Raw genomic sequence first — 18,652 nt, forward strand, 5'->3', positions numbered from 1 at the left:
ATGGGAAATGACAAAGTCTTCTATAACGCAAGCTGATTGGTGTCCCTCTTGTCCAACTGGAATTTAACGTCTGAGATTGTGCAGAATTGTAAGTGACGCACACATCAGCCGCCCCAAAATCCCAACCCATGGTGCATGGTGTAGGGTGGGATTGATTGAGTCACCGTCAGTAAAACAAAAATATCCAATGCTTCTCATGATATCTCCATGTGTAGCGCCTGTGTCCGGTGGAGACAATGGGTTTTTATATATAACAATTTCAGCAGCTGATCACAGGAGCTGCGTGCTATAGCTTCTCCCCCTGTCCATCCTAACTCAGGTGCCCACAGCCACTAGTACACACCCAAATGTACCGGCATCACCAGCACCTCGCTTACTGGCAGTAACTTGAAAAGGTTAGTAACAACAGCACTGGGTGGCCAACAATACAAACGAGGATGCAGAAACGAGCATTGGTGCTGGATCAGTGCCACAGTTGACTGCCCAGGAGCCGACAGTGAGAGATTCACGGTTGGGTGAGCTTTGTTGCTCGTCTGATGAATGAATGAATGTCGTAACAAAGGGAGGGGTGGGCTGGTAACCTTTGGTGTCTTCATTGACAAATGGTGTTTTATCACTGATCGCGGGATAATTATAGATGAAGGCCACGATTCAGTCCATCTTAATTCATCCATCCAGAAAGACCCTAAAGTCCCCCCATTGCCGCATCAATTGTTTCTTAAATGATTCCAAGGATTTCACCTCCAGTTCTGTATCAGGGCGCACATTCCATGTTTTGGTTACTCTTTGTATGAAGAACTTCCTGATGGTCCTAAATTTGCCTTTTAGTCATTTAAATAAGAGTCCTTTTGTTTAACTCTTACAATTTAGTTTAAAGTAATTTTTCAGATTAACCTTTTCCATACCAATTATGATCTTGTAGCCTTCTATAAGATCACCTTTTGGCTGCCTCCTTTCCAGGCTTAAAGGCCTCAAGTTTCTCAAGTCTTGCTTCATAACTGAGACCTTTGAAATGAGGCCAGCCTTATGGTTCTTCGGTACCACCTCCTTGGTCTCTGCTACCTCCAGTACGAGTATATTTCCTTGTCTCTGCTACCTCCAGTGCGAGTATATTTCCTTGTCTCTGTATCACCTCCAGCGCGAGTATATTTCCTTGTCTCTGCTACCTCCAGTGCGAGTATATTTCCTTGTCTCTGCTACCTCTAGTGCGAGTATATTTCCTTGTCTCTGTATCACCTCCAGTGCGAGTATATTTCCTTGTCTCTGTATCACCTCCAGTGCAAGTATATTTCCTTGTCTCTGCTACCTCCAGTGCGAGTATATTTCCTTGTCTCTGCTACCTCCAGTGCGAGTATATTTCCTTGTCTCTGTATCACCTCCAGCGCGAGTATATTTCCTTGTCTCTGCTACCTCCAGTGCGAGTATATTTCCTTGTCTCTGCTACCTCTAGTGCGAGTATATTTCCTTGTCTCTGTATCACCTCCAGCACGAGTATATTTCCTTGTCTCTGTATCACCTCCAGTGCGAGTATATTTCCTTGTCTCTATCACCTCCAATGCGAGTATATTTCCTTGTCTCTGCATCACCTCCAGCACGAGTATATTTCCTTGTCTCTGTACCACCTCCAGCACGAGTATATTTCCTTGTCTCTGTATCACCTCCAGCACGAGTATATTTCCTTGTCTCTGTATCACCTCCAGCACGAGTATATTTCCTTGTCTCTGTACCATCTCCAGTGCGAGTATATTTCCTTGTCTCTGTATTACCTCCAGTGCAAGTATATTTCCTTGTCTCTGTGCCACTTCCAGCGTGAGTATATTTCCTTGTTTCTGTATCACCTCCAGCACGAGTATATTTCCTTGTCTCTGTACCATCTCCAGTGCGAGTATATTTCCTTGTCTCTGCTACCTCCAGTGCGAGTATATTTCCTTGTCTCTGCTACCTCTAGTGCGAGTATATTTCCTTGTCTCTGTATCACCTCCAGTGTGAGTATATTTCCTTGTCTCTGTATCACCTCCAGTGCAAGTATATTTCCTTGTCTCTGCTACCTCCAGTGCGAATATATTTCCTTGTCTCTGCTACCTCCAGTGCGAGTATATTTCCTTGTCTCTGTATCACCTCCAGCGCGAGTATATTTCCTTGTCTCTGCTACCTCCAGTGCGAGTATATTTCCTTGTCTCTGCTACCTCTAGTGCGAGTATATTTCCTTGTCTCTGTACCACCTCCAGCACGAGTATATTTCCTTGTCTCTGTATCACCTCCAGTGCGAGTATATTTCCTTGTCTCTATCACCTCCAATGCGAGTATATTTCCTTGTCTCTGTATCACCTCCAGCACGAGTATATTTCCTTGTCTCTGTACCACCTCCAGCACGAGTATATTTCCTTGTCTCTGTATCACCTCCAGCACGAGTATATTTCCTTGTCTCTGTATCACCTCCAGCACGAGTATATTTCCTTGTCTCTGTACCATCTCCAGTGCGAGTATATTTCCTTGTCTCTGTATTACCTCCAGTGCAAGTATATTTCCTTGTCTCTGTGCCACTTCCAGCGTGAGTATATTTCCTTGTTTCTGTATCACCTCCAGCACGAGTATATTTCCTTGTCTCTGTATCACCTCCAGCATGAGTATATTTTCTTGTCTCTGTACCACCTCCAGTGCGAGTATATTTCCTTGTCTCTGTACCACCTCCAATGCGAGTATATTTCCTTGTCTCTGTACCACCTCCAGCACGAGTATATTTCCTTGTCTCTGTATCACCTCCAGCACGAGTATATTTCCTTGTCTCTGTACCACCTCCAGTGCGAGTATATTTCCTTGTCTCTGTACCACCTCCAGTGCGAGTATATTTCCTTGTCTCTGTACCACCTCCAGCGCGAGTATATTTCCTTGTCTCTGTAGACGCTCTGTTGAAGTTGTGATCTGACCAGAGTTCTCTACAGTTTGATTACAACTTGCTCGGAGTTGTATTTTGCATTCTGACTGTGTGGCTCAGTGCTCTTGGCTTTGTTGCCTGCTGCTCTGCATTGGTTGGAGATGGTGAGCACCGCTCGGATTCCTCAGTCTCTTTCAACTTCATCCTTAGCTAATGGAACTCCATCCATCAAGTACTTGTGGCACCCACTTTTCCTTCCCATGTGCAGCATTTGATCTGCCACTGTTCTGTTCACTTACATATTGCCCAACTTGTTCTGTGATCTCTAGGCTACCTTCTCTGACTATGCTGCTCCTCCTAATTATGGTCAACTTCAGACTGAGTTTCTGAAATAAGTCATTGAAAAAAAATAGAAACAGCAGTTGTGAAGCTCTGAGATGCTGGTGGGATGGACGGTTTGCTAGTACTGCCCACCCCCTAACTCATCACCTTGCTCCCAGATTATCTATACTCATCCCACACCTCAGCTTCAGTACATCCACCACCTCACGCATTGCCAAGGTGTTGAGTGCCTGCCGTTGATGCTTTAATTCCAGTTCCCTTGTAGCTTCCTGTTTCCTGAAAAGTTTAAAAGTAAATGAGGTGTAAAGTGGAGTCTGCAGTTTTCTCTGCCGTGTGCTTTGATTGATTTGACTGGGCGGAACAGTGCCAACTGGTGAGGCAGACAGAATCGGCAGAGCGGAATGCAGCGGTCTGTGTTTGAGGGGCTTTAATTCTCTCGAGACCTCTGGTACGGTGATGGCATTTCACCAGTAAATGATTTGCAAAAAGAATGTTCACTTTGGCATAGCGTCTTGATGACATATTATTTTATTGAGGGAGTATAATATTGCTGTGATACTGAACTAAGCTATTGATTAGAGGAGGGGCAATGCCAAGATCTAATGTAGATTCTGAATAATTCATTCAATTCCCTTGTACTGTTTGGGTCAGCCAGTCATCCACACCTGACAATGCCGTCAATACTGTTTGTATTTAAATACTAAAAGAGAGAAAAAACATTTTGAGTTAACTATGTTTGGTTTCCAGCATCTGCCTGTAAATAATGCACCGGCAGGAGGCTGGGGACTGAAATTTACTGAGATCCATTGACTCCTCCTCCTTCAAAGTTAGGGTTACGGATTTCACTGTAACTGTACAGAGTCACTGTTTATTCAGGGTAAGGGTCACTCACTGTAACTGTACAGAGTCATCGCTTCTCGGCCTTTTGGCTAAGATCATGCGTAACTGACCTGACAGGGGAGTAACCATGACCAGAAAGTGGTTCTCCCTGGATCAGGAAGGTGGTTCTCCTATGCTTTTTGGAAATAGGAGGTGGGTGAGGGGCACACATCCACCTCCATGGCACGAACCTGGTATTGCAGTACTTCCAGGAATGGTGCAGTGGCTCTAGGCCTTTTGGCTAAGAGCATTGGCGCAGAGTGATCCTTGACAGGTGCAAGGTGACCTCTGGCGTTTGTGATTTGACAAAAAATTGGAACGATTGGCTACGAATTTCAAAAAAAAAAACTGTACAGAGTCACATATACTTACCTGGCAGGGGAGTAACCATGATCAAGAAGGTGGTTCGGCCTTTTGGCTAAGATCAAGTGTAGTATCTGTTCTTATCAGTTTAATATGCCCTATCTGGGGACCAAATATTACATTGATTTTTGGAACAGGGAGATGGAACAGGGGCTTGCTCCGTCCACTCCACGCACCGACCTGGTATTGCAGTGTTTCCAGGAATGGTGCAGCTTCCCCTCTCGGCCTTTTGGCTAAGATCAAATATAGTAGCGCAAAGTGATCTTTGGCGCTGGAGTTGATCTGACAAGAATGAACAAAAAAAAACTGTACAGAGTCACTGTTTATTCAGGGTGAGGGTCACTCACTGTAACTGTACAGAGTCACTGTTTATTCAGGGTAAGGGTCACTCACTAACTGTACAGAGTCACTGTTTATTCAGGGTAAGGGTCACTCACTAACTGTACAGAGTCACTGTTTATTCAGGGTAAGGGTCACTCACTAACTGTACAGTCACTGTTTATTCAGGGTTAGGGTCACTCACTAACTGTACAGAGTCACTGTTTATTCAGGGTAAGGGTCACTCACTAACTGTACAGTCACTGTTTATTCAGGGTTAGGGTCACTCACTAACTGTACAGAGTCACTGTTTATTCAGGGTGAGGGTCACTCACTGTAACTGTACAGAGTCACTGTTTATTCAGGGTAAGGGTCACTCACTGTAACTGTACAGAGTCACTGTTTATTCAGGGTAAGGGTCACTCACTGTAACTGTACAGAGTCACTGTTTATTCAGGGTAAGGGTCACTCACTGTGTAACTGTACAGAGTCACTTTTGCCAAAATGATTATTTTTTCAGTATGAAATGTAAGAGGGAAGATGTTTTTAGAATGTAAATGAATTTGTGCACCACATACTAACACACTTGAATGAAAAGCCAGGCAAGTATCTGGCAGTTGATGGTGAATCCTGTGAAAGAGAGTAGAACCGATTATATATTTTTTTAAATCCTTGGAACAGATAGAAAGGAGGAGGATTAAAGAGATGATAAAGAGCAAATGTATTCAGTGCTGCAGAGTAAGCATTGTGCTGGCATTCTTGCACCAGCTCCCTGTACAGCTCGTGCCACAGTGTGTGTTGAATACAGCTTAGTTATAACATAAAGTGTAAGCTAACTGTCTGGTCAGGATTTGCCACAGATACAATCACAGCATCCTGCTATCAATTGGTTTAGATCTCAATTTGGGCAAAGTCTTCCTCTCCTAATAGTTTACCATTCTCCTTTGCTCATGCTCCACAAATACATACATAGGCAGTCATCAGAACAGGGGAAATCATGGGTTGGAATGGGAAAAATCTCTCCTGCGGCCAGTGCCGGATCTCTCTTCGATAGGTACTCGGTTACAGGCTGCTGTGTAGTCTCACTCGCACAAGAATGCTTCCTGATCATGCAGCAGAAGTCCTTCACACTTGGAGGTAGCGAGCACCAGATGCAAGCAGTACTCCTGAAGCTGCTGCAATTCAAAATTCTCGCACAATGATCCCTGAGGCACACTCCATTACAGAGCTCAAGAGGTAAGTACTCTTAAAATGGCAGTCTCAAGTCAAATGTACTGTGCCGATTGCTGTTGAAAGCTCCCACTGTTGTTTTTTTAGCCTTGCTGGCATTTAGATGCTTGTATCGAGGGAGTTGGAGCCTGAGGGGCATGGGCTCAGACAGTTACATGTACTTGGCTGTGTCCCTTCACAGAACGAGTCTGCGATAAATCGATGAATATCTGGCTGGACAGCACTGCGGTATGGTGCATGAGACCACCAGAACTACGACAGGCTTTCTGCTCAGCACTGTCTGCAGAAGCTGTCATGAACAAGGAAAGCATTTAGCCAAGCGGCCTTTGCCACCAGGAAACACTAATGGAATCCTTCAGTCTCTGTGGCGGTTAAGGTTTTTGTGCTTCATCCCTAGATGTGGTCACAGGATGTGTTTAGCAAACAAGAGATCCCTATGCTGTAGGGAGGAAAGGAAGAATGAGCTTGCACTTAAATAGCGTCTTTCACATCTTTCAAGGCCAAAAGATTACTTTTGAAGTGTAGTCACTGTAACGTAGGCAAATGCGGCAGCCAGTTTGTCCACAGCAAGGTCCCACAAACAGCAAATGAAACATACTGAGTCGACCTGTTGGGTACGGAATAAATGCTGGCCAGTTCACAGGTCAAACTCACTGCTGTGGAAAGGTGCCGTGGAATCTTGTGTGAACTGACAGAAGGTCCTGGATTTAATGTCTCATCCAAAGGATGACCTGTGCAGCAATGCAACACCCCCTCAGTCCTACATTGAAGTATCAGATTATTTCAGGTCATTGGCAAAAGCACCAGAGGCGAGATGAGAGCGTTTTTTATGCAGCGAGTTGTTGTGATCTGGAATGCACTGCCTGAAAGGGCGGTGGGAGCAGATTGAAAAATAACTTTCAAAAGGAAATTGGATACGTACTTAAAGGAGTAAATTTGCAGGACTATGGGGGAAGGGCAGGGCAGTGGGATTAACTGAAGAGCTCTTTCAAAAAGCTGGCACAGACACGATGGGCCAAAGGACCTTTCACTGCACTGTATCATTCTATGATTCTATGATCTGGTTGAGCACAGAGAAGGTGCTAACTGGGTTTCATGGCTGAAATTACCACTAATAGGGATGAGTTGGTTGAGATGAAGGGTGTTATAGGGCTTCATCTTAGAGCACAGAAGGAGGCCAGTGGGCCCATCATTTCTGCACCGGCTTTTTGCTAGAGCAGATCAAAACTAATCTCTCTGGCTTATAGCTCTGTCAACGAGGATCTCTCCAGACCTGAGCTGCTAAATGTGGAGAAACTACGGTGAAGTGTCTGTTCCTGATGTGCATTGGGATTACACAGCTAATGCAGCCGTAATTAAAGTAATATACATCTTTTACCATAGGCAGCATTGTCCTAATGTCCCTTGTTCTATTTCCTCAGTGTGTTGCAGACTGCGTTCTGTATTATTATTTGACCAAGAAAAATGAGAACTACAAGAATCTTGTGAGGAGGAACTACGGCCGCCGCAGAGGGAGGAATACGGTAAGAAACGGCGGAATAATGACTTTAAAAGAACAGGAACAAGAGCTGGATAAAGGACGAACTTTACAAACTGCATTAGTGGATTGCGAGCAGCCGCTGGGGAAACCGACAACCTTAAATAACGACATCAGTAGTGTAAGTGTTCCCAGTCACCGTGACAGCCAACGTCAGTAGTGTAAGTGTTCCCAGTCACCGTGACACTCAGTGTCAGTAGTGTAAGTGTTCCCAGTCCCCGTGACACTCAGTGTCAGTAGTGTAAGTGTTCCCAGTCACCGTGACAGCCAGCGTCAGTAGTGTAAGTGTCCCAGTCACCGTGACAGCCAGCGTCAGTAGTGTAAGTGTCCCCATCACCGTGATACCCGGTGTCAGTAGTGTAAGTGTCCCAGTCACCGTGACAGCCAGCGTCAGTAGTGTAAGTGTCCCCATCACCGTGATACCCGGTGTCAGTAGTGTAAGTATCTCAGTCACCGTGACACTCAGTGTCAGTAGTGTAAGTGTCCCAGTCACCGTGACACTCAGTGTCAGTAGTGTAAGTGTCCCAGTCACCGTGACACTCAGTGTCAGTAGTGTAAGTGTTCCCAGTCCCCGTGACACTCAGTGTCAGTAGTGTAAGTGTTCCCAGTCACCGTGACAGCCAGTGTCAGTAGTGTAAGTGTCCCCGTCACCGTGACAGCCAGTGTCAGTAGTGTAAGTGTCCCAGTCACCGTGACACTCAGTGTCAGTAGTGTAAGTGTTCCCAGTCACCATGACACTCAGCGTCAGTAGTGTATCTGTCCCAGTCACCGTGACACTCAGTGTCAGTAGTGTAAGTGTCCCAGTCACCGTGACACTCAGTGTCAGTAGTGTAAGTGTTCCCAGTCACCGTGACACTCAGCGTCAGTAGTGTATCTGTCCCAGTCACTGTGACACTCAGCGTCAGTAGTGTATCTGTCCCCGTCACTGTGATGCCCAAGGGATATGAGCGTACAATTTGCAGGGCTATGGGGGAAGAGCAGGGGAGTGGGACTAATTTGACTGCTCTTTAAAGAGCCGGCACAGGCAGGTTGGGCCGAATGGCAGTCTCCTGTGCTGTATGATTTTATATACTTGGAAACTTTTAAATACGTGTTTTTATTCTTAATAGTTTAGCTTAAATGTTAAGACATGGTTTATCTTTTACCCTTATTGTAATGTAACATTTGCAGCATTATTCCCATGGTTCTCAATGGAACATAATTAAACTGCTTAACCAGAATGCTGCTATGTATCTGACTTGCTGTGGGTAATGAGCATGTATCTTTTAGGTCTATAGGATTTATAATCTAATTGAAAAATCTTGTTAGAGTACAGGTATATATATGTGGGTTGGGATCTCTCTCACTTGCTTATTCATTTATTGAAGTAGTGCAAGCTACAGGCCACAGGCTGCCGTGTGTCAATCTCCTGCGCTCAACGATGATCAGCCCCCAACAGGAGGCCACCTGCTCACCTTAGGGATAGAAACTGGAGGCAGCGACACGTCCTTGAGCTGGTATCAGAGGGGCAGTGATGGGGTTGGGTGGTCTCATGGGGGCAGTGATGGGGTTGGGTGGTCTCAGAGGGGCAGTGATGGGGTTGGGTGGTCTCAGAGGGGCAGTGATGGGGTTGGGTGGTCTCATGGGGGCAGTGATGGGGTTGGGTGGTCTCATGGGGGCAGTGATGGGGTTGGGTGGTCTCAGAGGGGCAGTGATGGGGTTGGGTGGTCTCAGAGGGGCAGTGATGGGGTTGGGTGGTCTCAGAGGGGCAGTGATGGGGTTGGGTGGTCTCAGAGGGGCAGTGATGGGGTTGGGTGGTCTCATGGGGGCAGTGATGGGGTTGGGTGGTCTCATGGGGGCAGTGATGGGGTTGGGTGGTCTCATGGGGGTAGTGATGGGGTTGGGTGGTCTCAGAGGGGCAGTGATGGGGTTGGGTGGTCTCAGAGGGGCAGTGATGGGGTTGGGTGGTCTCAGAGGGGCAGTGATGGGGTTGGGTGGTCTCAGAGGGGCAGTGATGGGGTTGGGTGGTCTCAGAGGGGCAGTGATGGGGTTGGGTGGTCTCAGAGGGGCAGTGATGGGGTTGGGTGGTCTCAGAAGGGGCAGTGATGGGGTGGGTGGTCTCAGAGGGGCAATGATGGGGTGGGTGGTCTCAGAGGGTCAGTGATGGGGTTGGGTGGTCTCAGAGGGGCAGTGATGGGGTTGGTGGTCTCAGAGGGGCAGTGATGGGGTGGGTGGTCTCAGAGGGGCAGTGATGCAGCCTCGCCACCTTTTGGTTACAATTGGTGTTTGTACAAGGAGCGAAGGTGTCAGAGGAATAAAATTGCTGGGTAATAGTTTCATGCACTCCAAGAAGGCAGTCTCCAGTTCATAATTCTCAGTAAATATGCATTCCCTTGAGAAATTAAAAACTCCACTGGAAAAATGGCACAGCCATGGCTAACTGGAGAAGTTGATTACAACGGATATACGGCACAAAAACAGGCCATTCGGCCCAACCAGTCCATGGCCGGTGTTTATGCTCCACTCAAGCCTCCTCCCGTTTTTCTTCATCTAACTCTGTCAGCATAACCCTCTATTCCCTTCTCCCCCATATGCTTGTCAAGCCTCCCCTTAAATGCATCGATACTATTCGCCTCAACCACTCCCTATGCTAGCGAGTTCCACATTCTCACCACTCTCTGGATTTCCCACATTACAACAGTGACTACACTCCAAAAGTACTTCATTGGCTGTAAAGTGCTTTGAGACGTCCGGTGGTCGTGAAAGGCGCTATAGAAATGCAAGTCTTTTTCTTTCTTTAAAGAAGTTTCTTCTGAATTCCCTATTTGTTTTCTTGGTTATTATCTTATATTGATGGCCTCTAGTTATGCTCTTCCCCACAAGTCTGTATGAACTCTTATCAAAACTTTTCATAATTTTAAAGACCTCAACTAGGTCACCCCTCAGCCATCTCTTTTCAAGCGAAAAGAGACGCAGCCTGCTCATCCTTTCCTGATATGTATACCTTCGTATTTCTGGTATCATCCTTGTAAATCACTGCACCCTCCAGTGCCTCTATATCCTTTTTATAATATGGTGACCAGATTTGAGGATAATAGTTTAAAAGAGCATTGGGAGGGGCCGCCCATTTAAAACTGAGATGAGGAGGAATTTCTTCTCTGAGGGTTGTAAATCTGTGGAATTCTCTGTCCCAGAGAGCTGTGGAGGCTGGGTCTGGGTCTTGGGGAGCGGACAGGGAAGTGGAGCTGAGTCCATGATCAGATCAGCCATGATCTTATTAAATGGCGGAGCAGGCTCGAGGGGCCAAATGGCCAAATCCTGCTTCTATTTCTTATGTTATGTTTTAAAAACCAGCAAAGGCTGACCAAGAAATTGATCAATAGAGAGAAAATATTGGTTACTCTGAGAGGGAGAGAAGGGGTGTGAGGCTATGTTGCACGCTAAGCAGGAAAACCCCACTTGGATCCGGAATTCTGTGCAATCTGACTCTTTTGGGATTGGTCAGCCTTCCATACTAACCATCACCTTGGTCCCAGGTGGAGCTTTGTTATAGTGAGGGGGGCAAATGCAGGCCACCTGGAGGTTGCATTAATGTTTGTAATGGGTGTGAATGGGGAGTAATCCAGTCCATTGGAATTCAACACTTGATGCAATGACTGGGAGCAGATTTGGTTTGGTGTTCCTTGGGGCTCCTGCTGTCCGATATCCTTGATGCACTTTGTTGTAAATTCACCCAGGATGTTTCTAGCTGAGATCCAATTTGAGCTTAAATGGTCCATTGAAAAGAGTTCTCCCTTTAGAGACTGTAACTAGCTGCCCCAGTTCCTTGGAGATTATTCGTAGAAACATTAATTGTAAACCATTCAACCAGAAGAAGTCATTTTTTGATAAGTTTAGAAATACATCGAAATTACAACAGGAAAACAGGCCATTTGGCCCAACAAGTCTGTGTCAGCATTTACTGTGCCTGCCTCACAAGCACATAATTCTAATTACATTTACTCGCCCTGTCCCTATATCCCTTTCTCCACTTTTGCTTCATCCACCTGTACAGTCTAATCTTGAATGTTGACGTCGTTTCTGGCTCGACCACTAACCCTGGAAGTGAATTCCACACCCTTGCACTCTGTGTGGCGCAGTTTGCTGCTGTGCTGAGAGCTTCTCCCCTGATTTGTGTTGCAGAACGATAAAGGGGTGTGTGCATGAACATGTTCAATGCTGGGAGCTCCTGCTCCTGCGCACTTTCCATTGACTCCTGCTGGGATGTGTGTGTGAGGATGGTAATCTGGCTCAACTGTGCTATCTTCTGTGGGCGAATAACTTGACGACACGTGCAATAGAACGGCCACGAGTGAGGGCAGAGAAGACCCATGGAACTATTCCAGGTCGTCCCTACTGGCAAGAGAGGAGAAAAGGACAGGGGAAATAAAAAAAAAGAACGATGGGAGAATCTATTGAAGTGATGGTAAAAAGATGTGGCAATCAATGTGTCAGGAAAGGCTCCCTGCTCTGGATCCAAGGCATGGGGTTATAGACTGTTCCCCGGTATCACAGAGAATCTGATTTAATGCAGATACAGCAGTTTCCAGGGAGTCTTTGTGCTGCTCATTTAAATTTCTTGCAGTTGCACCATTTCAGGAGCATTCACAAAACGGTAAATTTAAAAGCAGCAAGATAAATGTCAAGGCTCTAGAGCAGAGCAGAGTTTTGGGTAAAAATAAGCCGAGTGGGTCAGGAAGGGACAGAGAGAGTAACAAAGGTAATAGGGCATCAGTGACTAAGGTGACATCAGGGAAAAATATAAAAAAAGTCAAAGCTAAAGGCACTATATCTGACTGCGCGAAGCATTCGTAACAAAATAGATTAATTAATAGCGCAGATAGAAATTAATAGGTTTGATCTAATAGTTATTACGGAGACGTGGTTTTAAGGTGACCAGGATTGGGAACTAAATATTCCAGGATACTTAACTTTTAGAAGAGATAGGCAAAATGGAAAAGGAGAAGAGTTAGCCCCAATAATAAAGGATGGGGGAAAGGATCTCAGCTTGGAAAATCAAGTAGATTTAGTTTGGGTGGAGCTAAGAAACAGTAAGAGGCAGAAAACATTGGTGGGAGTTGTTTATAGGCCCCCAAACAGTAATGGTAATGTAGGGCACTGTATACATCAGGAAATTAGAGGTGCATGTAACAAGGGTAATACAGTAATCATGGTGAACTTCAATCTACATATAGATTGGGCAAACCAAATATACAGTAATAGTGTGGAGGACAAATTCATGGCATATATAAACAAGATGGTTTTCTAGATTAGTATATTGAGGAACCAACTTGAGAACAGGCTATTTTAGATCTAGTATTGTGCAATGTGAAAGGGTTAATTAATAATCTTGTAGTAAAGGGGCCTTTGGGGAAGAGTGACCATAATATTCTGGAATTTTATATTAAGTTTGAAAGTGATTTAGTTAAATCCAAAACTAGGGCCTTAAATCGAAACAAAGCAAACTACGTAGGTATGAGGGGAGAGTTAGCTAAGGTAGATTGGGATACTACATTAAAAGGTATGACGGTAGACAAGCAATGGCTAGCATTTAAAGAATTAATACATAATTTACAACAAACATACATTCCTTTAAGGCACAAAAAACCCACAGGAAAAGTGGTCCAACCGCGGCTAACTAGAGAAGTTAAAGACAGTATTAGATCAAAGGAAACAGCTTATAATTTTACTAAAAAGAGTAATAAGCCTGAGGATTGTGAGGATTTTATAATTCAGCAAAGGAGGGTCAAAAAATTGATAGATAAAGGGAAAATAGAATATGAGAGTAAACTAGCATGAGACGTAAAAACAGACGGTAAAAGCTTCTATAGGTATGTAAAAAGGAAAAGATAAGCAAAAGTAAATGTGGGTCCCTTACAGGCTGAGACAGGAGAAACAATAATGGGGAGTAAGAAAAATGCAGAGAAATTAAACAAATACTTTGTCTTCACAGAACAAGACGCAATAAACCTCCCGGAAATAGTGGAGAACCAAGGGTCTGGCGAGAATGAGGAATGAAATAAATTGGTATTAGTTAAAAAAAAGTACTGGATAAATGAATGGGATTCAAAGTCAATAAATCCCCTGGACCTGATGGCCTTATAATCCTAGGGTTTTGAAAGAGATGGTTATAGAGATAGTGGATGCATTGGTTGTCATCTTCCAAACTTCCATAGATTCTAGAAAGGTTCCCGTGGATTGGAAGGTAGCTAATGTAACTCCGCTATTTAAGAAAGGAGGGAGAGAGAAATCAGAGAACTACAGACCAGTTGTAGGGAAAATGCTAGAATATATTAAGGACATGTTAACAGGACACTTAGAAAAAAATAATAGGATTGGGCAGAGTCAACGTTGATTTATGAAAGGGAAATCATGTTTGACAAATCTGTTAGAGTTTTTTGAGGATGTAACTAGCAGAATAGATAAGGGGGAACCAGTGGATGTGGTGTATTTGGATTTTCAGAAGACATTTGATAAGATGCCACACAGGAGGTTATTAAACAAAATTAGGGCTCATGGGATTGGGGGTAATATACTAATATGGATTGAGGATTGGTTAACAGACAGAAAACAGAGAGTAGGAATAAACGGGTCATTTTCGGGTTGGCAGGCTGTAACTGGTGGGGTATCACAAGGATCAGTGCTGGGGCCCCAGCTATTCACAATCTATATTAATAATTTGAATGAGGGGATCAAATGTAATATATCCAAGTTTGCTGATATAAAGCGAGGTGGGGAATGTAAGTTGTGAGCAGGATGCAAAGAGGCTTCAAGGGGATATGGGTAGGAACATGGCAAATGGAATTTAATGTGGAGAAATGTGAAGTTATCCACTTTTGTAGGAAAAATAGAAAAGCAGAGTATTTTTTAAATGGTGAGAGATTGGGAAATGTTCGTTTGGTCTTACCTGAGGAAGGATATACTTGCCATAGAGGGAGTGCAGCGAAGGTTCACCAGACTGATTCCTGGGATGGGTATGAGGAGAGATCGAGTTGACTAGGCCTATATTCTCTAGAGTTTAGAAGAATGAGAGGTGATCTCATTGAAACATACAAAATTCTTAGAGGGTAGATGCAGGGAGGATGTTTCCCCTGGGCTGGGGAGTCTAGAACCAGGGGTCACAGTCTCAGGATAAGGGGTCGAACATTTAGGACTGAGATGAAGAGAAATGTCTTCACTCAGAGGGTGGTGAATCTTTGGAATTCCAGAGGGCCGTGGAGGCTCAGTCATTGAGTATATTCAAGGCTGAGATCGATAGATTTTTGAATATTAAAGGAATCGAGGGATATGGGGCCAGTGCAGGAAAGTGGAGTTGAGGTCTAGATCAGCCATGATCTTATTGAATGGCGGAGCAGGCTCGAGGGGCCGATTGGCCTACTCCTCCTATTTCTTATGTTGAGGAATTAAATCAGCCCTGTTTGCATTATTAAAATAACTGGCTGCAACTTGCTGAGGGTATTGGGCCAGTTCCTAAATGGTTAACGGAGCACTGCTTGAGGGTTGCAGCTGCAAACTGCTCTGAAATTGTATTCAGATGAGCTTTTAAAAAAAAAAGTTGCATTTGGCCCATTTGGCAACTACTTCTGAGAGAGATTCCAGCGTTATGTTACAGCAGAGTCGCAATCAGACTGATGTCAGTGCAGATAATGTGACTGGACAGGGCAATGCAGCGGGGGTGGTGCTGCCCGGCAGCTTTTCTGTAAGGATCAAGGTTTGGTTCGTTGCCTGCCTGATTGTTCCTCCCCCTCCTTTTTTGTAACTGCAATGGTACAGTCCAGTGATCCACTCAATCTACTTGATGTGCTGTTATAAGGACCAATGATGCAGGGCTCTGTGGGATTACCTTGTCTGACCCTGCAGATTAGAGCATGCATGTGAGATAGAGTCGCTCCTCAGGCTAGCTTGTGCAGCAGGATGATACAGTTTCCTGGAATATGTGCAGTGACAGGTCAAACAGCTGGTCTAAGGAGCTCAGTGACGCTGCTGCCTTTCTGCAGGCTCAAGCTTGTCTGTGTTGTGGAGAGGGTAGGCGTCAGCCTGACACCCACTTCGTGAGTTGGGTGGACGGCACAGAGCTCTCTATAGCAGATGAAGATTCAGGTACGTTGCTGGCTGGGGTTTCCTCAGGCTGCTGACAGCCCACATTCTCCCTCTGCTGAAGGGTTGTCTGCTTATCAAGCGAATTACTGCATTAATTCCAGCTTAAGCTGTTTTTAACTAGAGTGGATATTGTCTTAGCAAGATAATACGAGCGGATTGGGAGAGGGGAAGTGAGCAGAGTAAAAGAGCTTCTCAAAACACAGGAAATCAAGGTCAGACTGTAGCTGTGAGCTGCACGTTGAGTGTGTGCTGGACTTCAATATCCCAGAGTTCTGTGTTGTGACCCTCACGATCCCTTAACCTGGAGCCTGTCGCCGTTGTGCCAGTTCTGGTATTTGTTGCAGGCTGTGAAGATTCAGCAATTGGTTAACAACTGACAGCAGGGCGGAAATGCCTCATGGGAAAGGGAGAAGTTTGCACAGTTGCAAGTTTTGTGTAGTTCGAGGGACACAGTCTATTAGTGACTTGTACAATCTGGCCAGGCTACTGCAGTCAGGAAGCAGCCATTTGTAACTCGAAAATCAAACTGTGCGCACATCCATACATTCCTGTTAACCTTTTCAGGACTGTATGTCTCCCACCACTTTCAAATGTTGTTTCCTTTATTCACTTCATATATCGACAGAGAGAAACTGTAATATGAGCTGCTTAATATCCAGCACGGTCAGATTAGGTCGTTTTTTTGCATGTTGAAATGTTTAAACTTTTACACTGAGGTCTGTACTCCACTCCTCAGAGGGTTGATCGTGGCTGCAAAGGGTATTAATTATTTACTCTGGCCGCTGGGTTATGATCCAGTCCCACACTGGCTTCACCATATTCAGACCGATATTGAGATCGCTCCCTAAAGGTGCATTTCAGATAATGTTGCAGAGGGATTTGTGGCTGCCTCATTTTTAAAATATAATTGGAACTTGTTGTAGGGCGTTTGGGCGAGTCTGTCCTGGACAATTAGCAATGGTAACTCATTCAGATCACCAGGTGTACTTGCAGCTCATTCCTCCTGTATCAGACTGCCCAGCCCTTCACAGTTCCACATAACAGTCAAACAAAGGAACCCAATGGGTAGTACGCTGAAAATTGTGCCTTTGTCAAGTTTGAATGTTATAAATAGGGATGTTCTGAGGGAAGCATCATGTGTAGAATTGAGCTGTTTAGAGTATTGGGCTCTATCATCAACTTCTCTCTACAGAAAACAACAACTGATAGCGTGAGCACAGTATCATTGGAGTTTCATAAGTTGGTCAATGCCACATGGAACAAACCTGAGCTCTGCCAATTGGTCCATGTCTTACACTGGGAGGGGACATCTCTGTAGAGTGATCTGTATCTTACACACACACACACACACACTTTCCCAGTGACAGTCCCAGCCTGTCTGTCCTTTACACCCGGACGCCATTTTCCATTTCTCCAGTTGGTGTAATACCTGCGAGCACTAAGTGTCCCCCCACCAGCCGCAGACACCTGTCCTGTCACCGAACGCTGCCGGAGGTGCGCTCCCGCGCCCTGCACGCAATCTAGAGACCTGTGGACAGGCAAGTGCCGTGCACCTCCGCAAATCCTGCTCCTGATTGGCAGGATGACCAAATCTACAGCAAACGTCCTGCTCTTACTGAAGTCGGCGCAATAATCTTTAGAGACTGCAGGTGAAGGTTACAGTTATTTTTACTGTTTTCAGAGATTGTTTGTCTTTGAAATTTAGAGGTGAACATGAGATGGAATAGTTTACCACAAGTGGGCATTGAAACTACTGTTTAAGAGAATTGGATAAATACCTGAGGGAGAGAAGTATTGGAGTACAGGAAAAGAGCAGTGTAATGGGAGCAGAGTAAATGCAGACATGACTCCTGGGTTGAAGTAACTCTGGGTGAGGGCCGGCAGGCAGTTAAATTCCCAGACATCCTCCATACTCTGAATAAAGAAAGAAAAGAGCTTGCATTTATATAGCACCTTTAGAGTTTCTGTACATCAGTAATCCCACTGCACCGTGTGGATGTAGCTGTCGTCTCGTCCATCTCCCGGAGAGAGCACACGAGCCAACTGGAGGTCCCTCCCTCCTACATAGGACACAGCTGGGGCTGCTTGTACAATTACACACCCCTCAAGTATCCAGCTTTATACCCATTGTCCTCTGTGCTACCCCGCTGTAAACTGCAGTTATTAATTGGAAAGTTGATGTTTAAAGTGATAGGATTGCTTCTGTTTGCTTGGAGCAGGTTAGACTCTAGCAGATTAAAGGAGTCGGGAGGGGGGGATGGGGAAGGGACTTTATGTTCCAAGCACGTGGTGAAAACAGGCACAGCGAATATTGTGCACAAAACATTGTTGTTTTATCGTGTTATTTTTAGCCTATGAAGACTGGTATTTGCGTCTGCGCTGCCCTCCAGGGTCACTCATGCATGTGCTCCAGTGACTAATAGGAAGTGACATATCCATGGAGCCTGGGCCTGCATGACCCTGGGGAGCTTGGGATACAGCAATCCCGTCCTGGCAATGGATTGGTACAGAGCAGTGTCGAGTAATGTTGATTCGTTTGCAGAGAACTGAAGGGATTTGTAAGAACTGGAAGCATTCTTTTGCAACTTCAAGGTGGTTTGAACTAGGAGGAAAGGCATGTTCTTGCCAAGTGCTCTGAGGAAGATGCAGCAAAATCAGATTTGTTGCTGCTGGGTCAATTGTTCAAAATCTGAAACAAGAACAGTAAATGCTAATACCCAGCATGCCCTCCGCTTCAGGACATATTTCCTTTTCAACAATCATTCATCACACTGAGTTTGATGAACAGTTATACCAAAAATGTTAACTTGTTTTTTCAGTCCAGATGCTGCTGCACCTTCTGAGTATTTTTAGCAATTTATTTTTGCCTGCTTTCATAACTGCTAAGTACGTACCACAGAATCTTGCACCAGACTGACTTGTATAATCTGCTTCAAATCAGGTGTGTAACTTGGACAATGTGACGTATAAACCCTGGTACATACTCTGGT

General features: G+C 45.0%; 1 protein-coding gene, 1 non-coding gene and 1 pseudogene across 2 annotated transcripts in view; all 3 read left to right on the plus strand.

Annotated features, from left to right (window-relative positions):
* The window catches only part of ncor1 (nuclear receptor corepressor 1), a 258,729-nt gene that overhangs the window by 73,379 nt on the left and 166,698 nt on the right, over window positions 1-18,652 (plus strand). Inside the window, exon 12 of the mRNA XM_070857984.1 lies at window positions 7,429-7,665. Coding sequence (XP_070714085.1) covers window positions 7,429-7,665 — 237 coding nt within the window. The remainder of the gene's footprint in view (window positions 1-7,428; window positions 7,666-18,652) is intronic.
* Window positions 4,127-4,324, plus strand: LOC139227252 (U2 spliceosomal RNA). The gene has a single exon (XR_011587417.1). It is a non-coding gene; the product is annotated as a U2 spliceosomal RNA (small nuclear RNA).
* Window positions 4,497-4,676, plus strand: LOC139227215 (U2 spliceosomal RNA; annotated as a pseudogene).

The sequence above is a fragment of the Pristiophorus japonicus genome, chromosome 16 (genome assembly GCF_044704955.1).
Source record: "Pristiophorus japonicus isolate sPriJap1 chromosome 16, sPriJap1.hap1, whole genome shotgun sequence".
In the NCBI taxonomy this organism is placed as follows: domain Eukaryota; kingdom Metazoa; phylum Chordata; class Chondrichthyes; family Pristiophoridae; genus Pristiophorus; species Pristiophorus japonicus.